The sequence below is a fragment of the Ranitomeya variabilis genome, chromosome 3 (assembly GCF_051348905.1).
Source record: "Ranitomeya variabilis isolate aRanVar5 chromosome 3, aRanVar5.hap1, whole genome shotgun sequence".
Lineage (NCBI taxonomy): Eukaryota > Metazoa > Chordata > Amphibia > Anura > Dendrobatidae > Ranitomeya > Ranitomeya variabilis.
This window is the reverse complement of record NC_135234.1, coordinates 212,205,634-212,219,012: the sequence shown is the minus strand read 5'-3', so window position 1 is coordinate 212,219,012 and position 13,379 is coordinate 212,205,634. Positions and strand designations below refer to the sequence as shown.

At 44.0% G+C, this 13,379-nt stretch overlaps 1 protein-coding gene across 3 annotated transcripts in view; it reads right to left on the bottom strand.

Annotated features, from left to right (window-relative positions):
- Positions 1 to 13,379, bottom strand: part of SLC60A1 (solute carrier family 60 member 1) — a 244,645-nt gene that overhangs the window by 87,664 nt on the left and 143,602 nt on the right. For all 3 annotated transcript variants that reach the window (XM_077295124.1, XM_077295122.1, XM_077295123.1), the window contains one exon: positions 4,098 to 4,168. In XM_077295124.1, coding sequence (XP_077151239.1) covers positions 4,098 to 4,168 — 71 coding nt within the window. The remainder of the gene's footprint in view (positions 1 to 4,097; positions 4,169 to 13,379) is intronic.

The following is a 13,379-nucleotide window of genomic DNA, read 5'->3' as shown; positions in this document are numbered from 1 at the left end:
TCTTCTCTATGATGTTATGCCTCATAGGAAAATCGCATTGCCAGAGCAGAGGATGTCGGGAAATCATACATGATTTACTGGAGGCAACTTCGCCTGAAGTCGGCTCATTGGCATAAAGAGCTTGTGCCATAAAAAGCATTTCTTCTCAGGTTATGACTTTACTTTTGTAATGACATATATTAAAAAAAAACAAAAAACATTTTTTGCATGTTCTATTAAACTAAATTATAATAATATTAGTGATAGGTTGTCTTTAAACTAATTAACATGCACCATATTTATCATCCAGCTTGGCCACTCTCATATATTTGGTGCATTTTAGGACTATCTTATCTAAATTTACAATAACTAATACACAGAATTGGTAAATCTGCCTTGTGTATAGTTTGAGAAGGTCACTGGTAAAATAGTGAAGGGAGATATGTGTCACTCAGGATGTTGGCCTCAGTGATATGAACCTGGAAAAATGCTCCAACATACTAAGTTCTAAGAGGGGTTAATCAGCCATGTTCAGGGTTCAGTTTTTGTGAACAGCTGAAGAGTGGATGGGAGGTTGTTCACCAGATCGCCACCCCAGGTTGTGGTCTACAAGCTAAATGTGGAGCCTTTTGGACTCATTCAGTGTTCGGTGTGTCTGGAGACGAGATCTCCAGATCTGTGCTCATGTTAAAGAAAACTAATGCGTTTGTAATTTTTTCCCTGAGTGGGCAGATCCCCGCAGCTGCACAGACAGTACTGTATGCTATTTTGTTTTTCCCATTATGCCAGAAGGGTCGTGTTTATTTACTTAACTATGCAATGGTTTATACAGTACGCTTTAATAAACCAGTTGAAAACTTAACTTTAAAATGTTCCTGTGAGTACCTCTTTGAGCAGCTGTGAGCCCATCTACCACAATATATTAATGAAAAAAATACTTTCCAATTTAGAATAAAGCAGAAAAGTGTACATGTTCTGAAAACTTTTTATAAGCACTGTATGCTGCTACATACTCACCTAGATTTTAAAAATCTGAAAAACGATTTGTACTCATCAGATGCCCATATATAGACAATGATGACTACACACAAACTACTTGTTTCAATATACATGACAATAGCGGTTCATCCACACTTTTCCAACAAATGGTTTTCATTGTTCACTAGGATTTGTTCCTCACACACAGAAATTAGCTAGTCACAGGTCTTCTTTTAAGTCTACGGGGCCATTCACATGGGTGGGTGCAGTGGTGCAGGTTTATTGTTTCTTACGTTACAGAAGGGGTTAAGAGTTCCTGGTTTAAATCTTCTGAGATTCCATTTGGCTTTTGTTTCAGCTGCTGCCCATCGATACCACTCTCCCTTCATTATTTCTACCCATTTCTGGATTCCTCCCATGCCAGCAATAGAATTTCTGTCCTGGGCCTGATTTCTCTAGAGGAGGTGTTCCTAGGATAAGCTGTTGTGCCTTCTATTAATGCCCTGCAGTTCAATTTGTTTCTATGTTTTTCCCAGCTTGTCTCCTTCCATGTGTTGTCTTTTGGTACTAGTAAGATCAGTGTCTCGCTGACCATCTCAGTAGCCAGGGCAAAGCCCAGGGTCAGCCAGGGCTTGGGCACGTGACAGCAAATGGGTAGAAGAACCCGTCTAGGTCAACAAGGAGTGCAGGGTTCAGCATTAGGTATGTGTTGAGGGGGGTGACCAGAAAAATGCACACAGGAAAATTGCACACAGGAAAATTGCCCACATGAAAAATGCACACAGGAAAAATGCACACAGGAAAATTCCCCACACGGAAAATTCCCCACACGGAAAATTCCCCACATGGAAAATTCCCCACACGGAAAATTCCCCACATGGAAAATTCCCCACACGGAAAATTCCCCACACGGAAAATTCCCCACACGGAAAATTCCCCACATGGAAAATTCCCCACACGGAAAATTCCCCACACGGAAAATTCCCCACACGGAAAATTCCCCACATGGAAAATTGGCAATTACAGCATCACAAAAGTTTCAGATCTATGATATTTCAGGTGCAAGGTGAGGATGTTCACATAATATGTGATCAACTTGTGATTTACAGTTGACCTAGTGCAAAACTGCAAAAATGTTGATCTGTGGTTTGCAGCAGTCTGTCATTATCAGCAATAGATAGATCTAGTCTGCTCTCTTCTCTCACTGATTCTGCCTTACTCCTCCCACCAGCCCAGAGCAGCAGCACATGCAGAACCAGCAGCAGTGTGATCCAGAGGAGCCATCACTGCTATCAGTGCTCACAAAAGAATCACTGCTGCTGGCAGAGATATTTGGTCCTGGAAGCCCAGAAGGCACCGCAGAAAGGTGAGATTCTGTCACTTGTACCACTTTGTGTTCTTGCTGAGAATGTATGATGTGCTTTTGCAGTGGAGTCCGATGGGCCCCAGTGCGAAATTTGGCCCTTCCCCCCCCACACACACACACACGTTGGTCAGATGTATGGGCCCCTGTAGTGTTCTAAATTCTATAAAGACTTATGAATTGCCCCCCCCCTTTCATTATGTAGTAATGTCTCCCATACTGGTATATATGCCCATCATCCTGGTGAATATGTCTGCATCCTGGTATATATGTCCTAATGCTGGTATATATGGTCCCCATCCTAGTATGTATGGTCCACATGATCTCCATCCTGGTATTTATGCCCCCTTTCTGGTATATATGTCCCTATCCTGGTTTACGTGGTCCCCAATCCTAGGCTATGTGCACACGTAGGAAATGTGGTGCAGAATTTTCTGCACTAAATCTGCATCTCCTGGCAGAATCCACAGGTGCGTTTTTTATGCGTTTTTAGTGCGGTTTTTATGCGTTTTTTATGCGTTTTTTGTGCAGTTTTTGTGCAGTTTTTACCCCTGCAGATTTCTATTAATGGAGGGGTGCAGAAACGCTGCAGAAACGCACAAAAGAAGTGACATGCACTTCTTTGAAATCTGCAGCATTTCTGCGCAGATTTTTCTGCACCATGTGCACAGCTTTTTTTTTTCACATTGATTTACATTGTACTGTAAATCACCAGCATTAGGACATATATACCAGGATGCAGACATATTCACCAGGATGATGGGCATATGTACCAGTATGGGGGACATTACTACATAATGAAGGGGGAGGGGGGCAATTCATACATGTTTATAGAATTTAGAACACTACAGGGGCCCATACATCTGACCAATGTGTGTGTGTGTGTGGGGGGGGAAGGGTCAAATTTCGCACTGGGGCCCATCGGACTCCACTGCAAAAGCACATCATACATTCTCAGCAAGAACACAAAGTGGTACAAGTGACAGAATCTCACCTTTCTGCGGTGCCTTCTGGGCTTCCAGGACCAAATATCTCTGCCAGCAGCAGTGATTCTTTTGTGAGCACTGATAGCAGTGATGGCTCCTCTGGATCACACTGCTGCTGGTTCTGCATGTGCTGCTGCTCTTGGCTGGTGGGAGGAGTAAGGCTGAATCAGTGAGAGAAGAGAGCAGACTAGATCTATCTATTGCTGATAATGACAGACTGCTGCAAATCACAGATCATCATTTTTGCAGTTTTGCACTAGGTCAACTGTAAATCACAAGTTGATCACATATTATGTGAACATCCTCACCTTGCACCTGAAATATCATAGATCTGAAACTTTTGTGATGCTGTAATTGACAATTTTCCATGTGGGGAATTTTCCGTGTGGGGAATTTTCCATGTGGGGAATTTTCCGTGTGGGGATTTTTCCGTGTGGGGAATTTTCCGTGTGGGGAATATTCCGTGTGGGAAATTTTCCGTGTGGGGAATTTTCCGTGTGGGGAATATTCCGTGTGGGAAATTTTCCGTGTGGGGAATTTTCCTGTGGGCATTTTTCCTGTGTGCATTTTTCATGTGGGCAATTTTCCTGTGTGCAATTTTCCTGTGTGCATTTTTCAGGGAACCGTTGAGGGGTTACCATCTCCCCCTCTCCATATCATCAGGGCCTTCCTTTTCCTGTTTACCTCTCCCTTAGTGCTTTGTCGTGACAGGTAATCTGGTCTGTCTCCATAAAGTAGCCCACAGCAGAACTATTGACCAAACAGTCCCCACAAAAATAATGTTGTCTTACCGTTCCTACTAGTATCTGAAGAATCATCTCACCCATCCCAGCTGCGGTAACAAGAACTGTTGTAGCACATCCTGTGGATGTAAAGAGAAGAGACTAGTGTAAAAGAGCCTCTGACAATAAATATAGAAAACTAGATGTTTCCAGCCAGCTAACGCTCGGCACACTCATTGTTATCTAATTAATGCTGCTGGTGAATAAACTAAAGTAAATAATGACAACATTCAATAGCGCTTACGCAGGTGCAAAAATTAACTTAAAATGAAGCTAATAACAATAGTGTGGTGATGTGTTGGGGGCGGGATTATGTGTAGTAATGTGGGGGGACGGGATTATGTGTGGTAATGGGGTGGGGGGACGGGATTATGTGTGGTAATGGGGTAAGGGGCGGGATTATGTGTGGTAATGGGGTGGGGGGGGCGGGATTATGTGTGGTAATGGGGTGGGGGGGGCGGGATTATGTGTGGTGATGTTTTGGGGCAGGATTATGTGTGGTGATGTGGTGGGGGGCGGGATTATGTGTGGTAATGGGGTGGGGGCGGGATTATTTGTGGTGATGTGTTGGGGGCAGGATTATGTGTGGTGATGTGGTGGGGGGCGGGATTATGTGTGGTGATGTGGGGGTGGGATTATGTGTGGTGATGGGATGGGGGCGGGATTATGTGTGGTGATGGGGTGGGGGGCGGGATTATGTGTGGTGATGGGGTGGGGGGCGGGATTATGTGTGGTGATGGGGTGGGGGGCGGGATTATGTGTGGTGATGGGGTGGGGGCGGGATTATGTGTGGTGATGTGTTGGGGGCGGGATTATGTGTGGTGATGTGTTGGGGGCACGGGATTATGTGTGGTAATGTGGTGGGGGTGCGGGATTATGTGTGGTAATGTGGTGGGGGGCCTGGATTATGTGTGGTGATGTGGTGGGGGGTGGGATTATGTGTGGTAATGTGGTGGGGGGGCTGGATTATGTGCGGTAATGTGGTGGGGGGCCTGGATTATGTGTGGTGATGTGGTGGGGGGGCGGGATTATGTGTGGTAATGTGGTGGGGGGGCTGAATTATGTGTGGTAATGTAGTGGGGTAGCGGGATTATCTGTAGTAATGTGGTGGGGGGGCGGAATTATGTGTGGTAATGTGGTGGGGGGTGGGATTATGTGTGGTAATGTGGTGGGGGGCGGGATTGTGTGTGGTAATGGGGTGGGGGGTGGGATTGTGTGGTAATGGGGTGGGGGGTGGGATTGTGTGGTGACGTGGTGGGGTCGGGATTATGTGTGGTAATGTGGTGGGGGCGGGATTATGTGTGGTAATATGTGTGGTAATCTGGTGGGGGGCGGGATTATGTGTGATAATGTGGTGAGGGGGCAGGTTTATGTGTTGTAATGTGGTGGAAGGCAGGATTATGTGTGGTAATGTGGTGGGGGCGGGATTATCTGTGGTAATGTGTTAGGGTGGCGAGATTATGTGTGGTGATGTGGTGGGGGGCAGGATTATGTGTGGTAATGTGGTGGGGGCGGGATTATGTGTGGTATTGTGGTGGGGGGGCAGAATTGTGTGTGGTAATGTGGGGGGCGGGATTAAGTGTGGTAATGTGGTGGGGGGCAGGATTATGTGTGGTAATGTGGGGGGGGCGGGATTATGTGTGGTAATGTGGTGGGGGGCGGGATTATCTTTGGTAATGTGGTGGCGGGCAGGATTATGTGTAGTAATGTGGTGGGGTTGCGGGATTACGTGTGGTAATGTGGTGGGGGGGCGGGATTATGTGTGGTAATGTGGTGGGGGGCGGGATTATGTGTGGTAATGTGGTGGGGGGGCGGGATTATGTGTGGTAATGTGGTGGGGGGTGGAGCTACTGTGCACAGGGCGGGATTAGTGAGTAATCACGATGCCTCTTATATATATAGATAAAGACAATACGCTGTGATGGACATTTATCACACTTTTTATGTCATGTTTGGAGAAGGACCATGTTCATATCTCACCGTATAGGTCATAGAAATAAATTGAAGTGCTGATATTGTCAACTTAGACTAAGTTTGAATGTACAAAACCAAAAAGGGTAGCAGTTCTTAATGGGGTTATACAGTATTAGAAAACATCCTGATGTATCGGTGCCAGCATGTGGGATGTGCAACTTATGTACAAGATACAACAATCTTGCCTCCTATAAGGGATGCCATTGAAGAAATGTAACACAAAGCTTGTGACCACCATGTATCTCCATATCACTTTATAAAGCTGCTATTTAGCCGCTATATATCAGTGCTATTTCTTGTGTAGCACAGGTTCTTAGCACTGTACACCAGATTAATTTTGTAGTGTATGGCAGCAGAACTGTATTGTAATATTTTTTCATGAAACCTTATAGAAGTTTTTTGGTCAATGTATGGCACCCTTTTTGGGTACCATCCTGTATGATATAATCACTCCATGTATGGTATTTGCACTGTACTTTTCTCTGAACTGAATGTGAAAAAGAGCACTAAAAACACTATAAAAACTATTATTCTTAAAAAATAATGCACCATACTCTCACACTGCCACAAAACCACAGTGATGATCACTTTATGCAATGTATGCATTACCATTCACCAGCTTCAATAGAGATATGATAAGACAACATGTGAATCACATAACATGTACATATTGCACCAATTTAAATAATTGCACTCTCTGGAAAATACATTTCATTTATATTAAGAGTATTTTCATTATTAAATTGGTATAGTTAGGCAGCATGATAGTAAGTGAGTTAGCAATTGACTTGCTTTTTCTGTTTTCCTGCTATCACTGCTTTTATTTTACATAGTGTACAGCTTGTTGCCAACCAAGAAGACCAGTGACTGGCCAACTATGTGCCGTAGTTACATCCCAAAAGAGGAGTTAACTCCTGGAATACTAGTCAGCTCTCTCAGGTCCATTAATTTTTATTGGGCAGTTAGCTGCTCATCTCCTTCTCCCAGTCAGCACCTGATCTGTTATCAGTCCTGGAAAATCACAATCCACTGGCTCCAAACATTGGCAGTTTTCAGAGCAGCTCTCTTTACCACTGCTCTCATTTTTTCTGAACCATGTGTTCATTCAAAACCCTCAAAAGTCCTTTCTCTCTATGGAAATATAGTAATAATGGTATAGACATCAGAAAAATATCACAGGTCACGTAGAGTTGTCGTGCTTGGCATTCAAATGTCCTCTCACGTGTGCGCAGTATGCGTTGCCCAACTGTGGGCAAAGCTGAAAAACAGTATTGCGCATGCGCCAAAATATACGCGATTGCTTTCTATGGCCCGGAAGTGTACTTCCGGTACGAAGTATACTTCCGGTACATAGAAAGCAATCGTGTATGCCGGTGCATGCGCAATACTGATTTTATGCTTTGCCCATAGTTGAGCAAAGCATACTGCTCATGCGCGAGAGGACATTTGAATGTGCACGCGCGGTAACTCTACGCGAACGCAGGAATTACCCGAAAGAAATGCATAGAGCAAGCCAGGAGGGGGGGAGAGACGGACAATAAGCCCTGCCCATCGGACCGGACCGAGCAGATTCACCTACACCACGGGAGGAATATAAACGGTATTTATGGATCAAAGTTGGGGTATCAAAAGTATTGGTATAATGCACAGGGGATACTGAATTGAATGATATTTTTACATGATATCCCAAAAAAGTGGTGACAGATTCCCTTTAAAGAAAACTGTATCAAAAATAAAAATGAAGAAAAGAGACTGACAAATATGGTTACGTCTATGATCTCCAACCCCCCTCCCCAGCATTGGTCTTTAAACTTTCTCTACACCCATAAAACTAAACCCTGTTAAATTGCCTTAATGAATTTGCGCGAAATGTTTGGAGACAGCAGATGGTGATGAAGCTGAAGGGTTGACTGCATCTAACAGATGTCTCCATGTACAGTACATGCTTTTAGAGGTTATGTTGTATAACCTATATATTGGATCTCACATATGTTACTGTTATTGTGAACAGTTGAGCAAGCTGAAGATGAAATAATCTCTAAAAAGCCTAAAGTTAAAGTTGACACATTTCCATTGCATTTTAGGCAAAAAATATATATACATTTTCATCTTTTACATTTTAAAAATTACAAAAAGGAAAATGGGCCGATGCAAAAGTTTGGGCACCTTGCATGGTTAGACCTGAATGATGTTCAGACCAGGGACTTTGAGGGCCATTGTAAAACCTTCAGCTTGCGCCTTTTGAGGTTTTCTTCTGAAAGGCCATATTTGTACAGGTATCTCTGAACAGTGGAACTATGTACCACAACTCCAGAGTCTGCTAAATCTTTCTGAAGTTCTTTTGCAGTCAAGTAGGGTGATTCCAGACCTTATCTTTTCCTCCTCGTAGGGTGATTCCAGACCTTATCTTTTCCTCCTCTATTCCCTTATTGAAGGCTGGCTGTCTCATCAGGTATTGCACCTGTGCATTTGCTATTTCATTTGGGTCCGCTGCATCCTGCTTGTGCATTAGTATTGAGGCCTATTCAGACAGGTAAGCATCTCTGCCTGTTTTTGGTGTTTTTTCTTGGATTGTTCCTTTTTTGGTGTTTTTCATGTTAGTGTAGGACTGGCAATAAGTAAGGACCCTTGACGTGGGTTGCCAGCTTCCATATTATGGCCAGAATATCAACCAATACCTTACATATATTTATATGTTTTGTTTTTGCACGTATATCTTTTTGCAGGGTGCAGCTGGGCCCAATTGGTTCTGTACACTGTGGCCTCTGTTCACACGGGATGCATTTTGGCACTGGGCAGCCCGCCATAGGGCGTTATTAATAGGCTGGAGCCAGATGCCTGCATTCCCTGTGTGAACACGCCACATACAGTTTTTATCTTAGTGCACGGGTGCACCACACGGCCAAACCCTTATTGAAGGCTGGCTGTCTCATCAGGTATTGCACCTGTGCATTTGCTATTTCATTTGGGTCCGCTGCATCCTGCTTGTGCATTAGTATTGAGGCCTATTCAGACAGGTAAGCATCTCTGCCTGTTTTTGGTGTTTTTTCCTCCTCTATTCCTGTTAACTGCCATTTCTTAATCACATTTCAACCTGAGGAACGGCAACTTGAAAACGTTTTGCTATCTTCATATAGCCTTCTCCTGCTTTGTGGGCCTCCACCATTTTCAGAGAGCTAGGCAGCTGCTTAGAAGAATCCACAGCTGCTGTTTTTTGGCACAAGGTTAGAGGAGGCTGGGTTATTTATAAAGCTGGGAAATTTGTATCACCTGGCCTTTCCTAAGGATGATAGTGAACAAGCATAACCTTAACAGGCTAATTAAGGTCTGAAGCATTGGTGAAAGCACACAAATCTCCAAGGGTGTCCAAATGTTTGTGTAACACCCCAGGTAACCGGTTGTTACAGTAGCATTGCTTTCCTCACTGGGAGAGTGATGTCATGCTTGGAAGCGAGGAAGGATCCCTTTAACAGGTATTCAGCACATACAACACCATTCTGACTCCAGGCCAGAAGGGGGAACTCTACACCCGACTTCAGGGGAGTTGCTCTCTCTGGTCGGAAGGAGGACTCAGTTGCTAGGTAGTTGGAGAAAGGCAGTTGGTGAGAGGAGAGCGAGGGGTGAAGAAAAAAAGCTGGGGCCGTGCAGATGAGTGATTCTGCAGTTCCTGGGAAGGAAAGAGAAAGCAGAGCAACTTGTAAGCAGACTGAAAAGGAGAAGAAGCAAAGGAGAGTTAAGAACTGGAAAGTGGAAAGAGAAGCTGCGAGTGAGCTTCCTCCACGCTCAGCGCAGATACCAGTAGCTGGAAGACCGAGGTTGTGGGGGTAACTTCATGCCCCACGGCAGAAACCGGCGGACAGCAGATTGCAAGTTACCTGTCCACCATTAACACCTGAGGACACAGTAGCAGATAGAGCTCGGGTCGTGATAGAGATCCTGTAAAAAGGCTCGAGTTACCTGTCATACGGGTTAGTGTCCTACCTAAAGGGGGACAGAGAGAACGTGAGGACCTTGTGTGAGTCCTAAGGCAGCAAGGGACTACAACACAGGGCTAGAAGGAAGGCTTCCAACTCCACATGGTTAGGGGGATTCCTGAGACGCTTCAAAGCCGGACAGACCACACCAGCACCTGTGATCCGGTACCCTGGGCTGTGGCTGCTTTAAAGCAAGTAAAAAGGTAAAGAGACTGCAACCTTATGTCCTCTGTTTCTTACTACACTATCTTAATCTACTACACCGGGAGCCCTGGGGACCCAGCTTCACCTGTGGGAAGCTACACCATCCCAGCTACGATAACATCACCCCAGTGAACCCCTTTAAGCAGCATCGGTCATCCCTGACTGAATACCACAAGTGGCATCACGAACATTTATTATTTTACAAATCCCTTTAAAGACCTTTTCTTTAACATGGGCACCCAGGACCACAGACCAGGTCACCGCCGCCATGACACATCCCTTTAAGTACCGGACCCGGTACCGAGTACCCCACGGCCCTGGAGGGCGTTTCATTTGCATCGGCCCATTTTCTTTTTTATAATTTTTATAATGTAAAAGATGAAGGAAATTTTTTTTTTGCCTTAAATACAAAGGAAATGTGTCATCTTTTACTTTAGGCCTTTTAGAGATCATTTAATCTTCAACTTGTTTAACTATTCATAATAACAGTAATTTTGACCAGCGGTGCCGAAACTTTTACATGCCACTCTATGTGATGTTGCAATTGATGAAATCGTGTACCAGAAAATTTTGTCTATTATTATAATAGAACAGAAATTGGTTGGTTTAAGCGCATATTCATGAGATTTAGGCTATGTGCCCACATTGCAGAATAGAAGCAGATTTTTCTGCTTCAAATCCGCACTCCCTTGCCAAGGAAAATGCTTGCGGATTTTAATGCTTTTTGTCTAGTTTTTGTAGCGTTTTTCATGCTTTTTTTCAAGCGTTTTCCAATACAACTCTCTGGCGGCGATCACCGCGATTAATGAACATGCTGCGTATTTTTCCGCAATGCGATTCAGCTGCGGAGAAAAACGCAGCATGGGCACAGCAATTGCGGATTGCTATTAAAATTTATGGGATGCGTTTTGTGAGCATTTTAGAAGCGTTTCCACAGCGGAAAAACGCGTTGAAAATGCTAAGGCTATGTGCACACGTTGCGGATTCCATTGCGGATTTTTCTGCGCGGATTCTGCAGAATCCACAGATAAAATGACCTGCGTTTTACCTGCAGATTCCCTACGGGTTTTCTGCAGATTTTGTGCAGATTTTGCCTGCGTTTTCACACCTGCGGATTCCTATAATGGAATAGGTGTAAAACGCTGCGGATTCCACACAAAGAATTGACATGCTGTGGAAAATGAACCGCTGCAATTCTGCGTGGTATTTTCTGCAGCATGTGCACAGCAGATTTTGTTTTCCATAGTTTTACATGGTACTGTACAACGCATGGAAACCTGCTGCGGATCCACAGGACCAAATCCACAACGTGTGCACATACCCTTAAAAAACGCAACGTGGGCACACAGCCTTACAGCGGTTTGCTCCACATTTGAAAAAACATGTTAAATTAAGAGAAAGTATGTTTTTCTTTTCTTTTTAATGCTTATTGGTATCACTATTAAATAAACTTAGTGGGAGTATTGATCCTAGTGTTCATGCTCTTTTAGCTACGTATCTCATATCATTCAATAAAATATTTCTTAATTTGGAATCTTGATTAAGCATGGGTCAATATTTTTTTACAACGGAAACTATATCGTTGTATTGCGGGCTATATTCTGTTGAAAACTTTAGTATATGATTGTTTTCTTTTTGTTGGTTATTTTTACTATTATTATTATTTATAACATGATAACAGTTTTTCACAGCCTATGTTTGTAACTATAGATTTTGCTGTATTTAGAGACCATGTAGGATATCCTCTGAGGTATAATCTGTCACAAGTTTTTTTTTTATTATTTCTAACTGAAAGGTTTTGTATCTTGTAGTAATAGCTGCAAATAATGGTCTAGCTTTGCCCCTAGTTTTTCTCCTAAAGAACCAATGCTGGCTACTATGGGTCTGAAACTGGGTGGAAAAACATTCTTGTGTATTTTTGGAAGTGAATGGTATATGGGTATAGTGGGAGAATCAAGTTGAAGATATTCTGCTTCTTCATTTTTTTTCAACAATGCATGTACGTAATCCATTTTCTATTAATCTATGTAATATTGGACTATACCTTTCAGTCGGATTTTTGGCTAGTTCCAGATATGTATCTGAGTTTTCTAGATCTAACAAATTCATTTTTCTTTATAGTCCTGAATTTAGAATCATAATTGTTCCTTCCTTGTCCGATCGGAGTGTGACTACATCTTTATTGTTTTTTACTTCCTTCAAATTTTTATATTGCACAGTAGATAAATTGTTCTTTGTGAATTTCCTCATTTCCACTTTTCTTTCCAGATGTACTACCATAGTTCTTTTTCTATTAGGTAGTGTAATTGGTCAAGTACTGATGGCTGAGATTGGAAAGGATAAATAAAGGTACCGTCACACTAAGCAACGTCGCCAGCGATCTGTGACGTTGCAGCGTCCTAGGGAGCGATATCGCTGTATTTGACACGCAGCAGCGATCAGAATCCCGCTGTGAAATTGCTGGTCGCTGCTAGAAGGTCTGCACATTATTTGGTCGCTAGGTCGCCGTGTATCGCCGTGTTTGACAGCAAAAGCAACCATACCAGCGATATTTTACACTGGTAACCAGGGTAAACATCGGGTTACTAAGCGCAGGGCCGCGCTTAGTAACCCGATGTTTACCCTGGTTACCAGCGTAAAAGTTAAAAAAACAAACAGCACATACTCACCAGCGCGTCCCCCAGCCTCTGCTTCCTGACACTGACTGAGCGCCGGCCCTAAACTGAAAGTGAAAGCACAGCGGTGACGTCACCGCTGTGCTGTTAGGGCCGGAGCTCAGTCAGTGTCAGGAAGCAGAGGCTGGGGGACGCGCTGGTGAGTATGTACTGTTTGTTTTTTTAACTTTTACGCTGGTAACCAGGGTAAACATCGGGTTACTAAGCGCGGCCCTGCGCTTAGCAACCCGATGCTTACCCTGGTTACCCGGGGACCTCGGCATCGTTGGTCGCTGGAGAGCGGTCTGTGTGACAGCTCTCCAGCGACCAAACAGCGACGCTGCAGCGATCGGCATCGCTGTCGCTATCGCTGCAGCGTCGCTTAATGTGACGGTACCTTAAGGGATTCACTGTCATAAAGCTGAGATTAAAGGGGTATTCCCATCTCCAAGATCAGGCTCGGACTGGGCCACCGGAGAACCGGA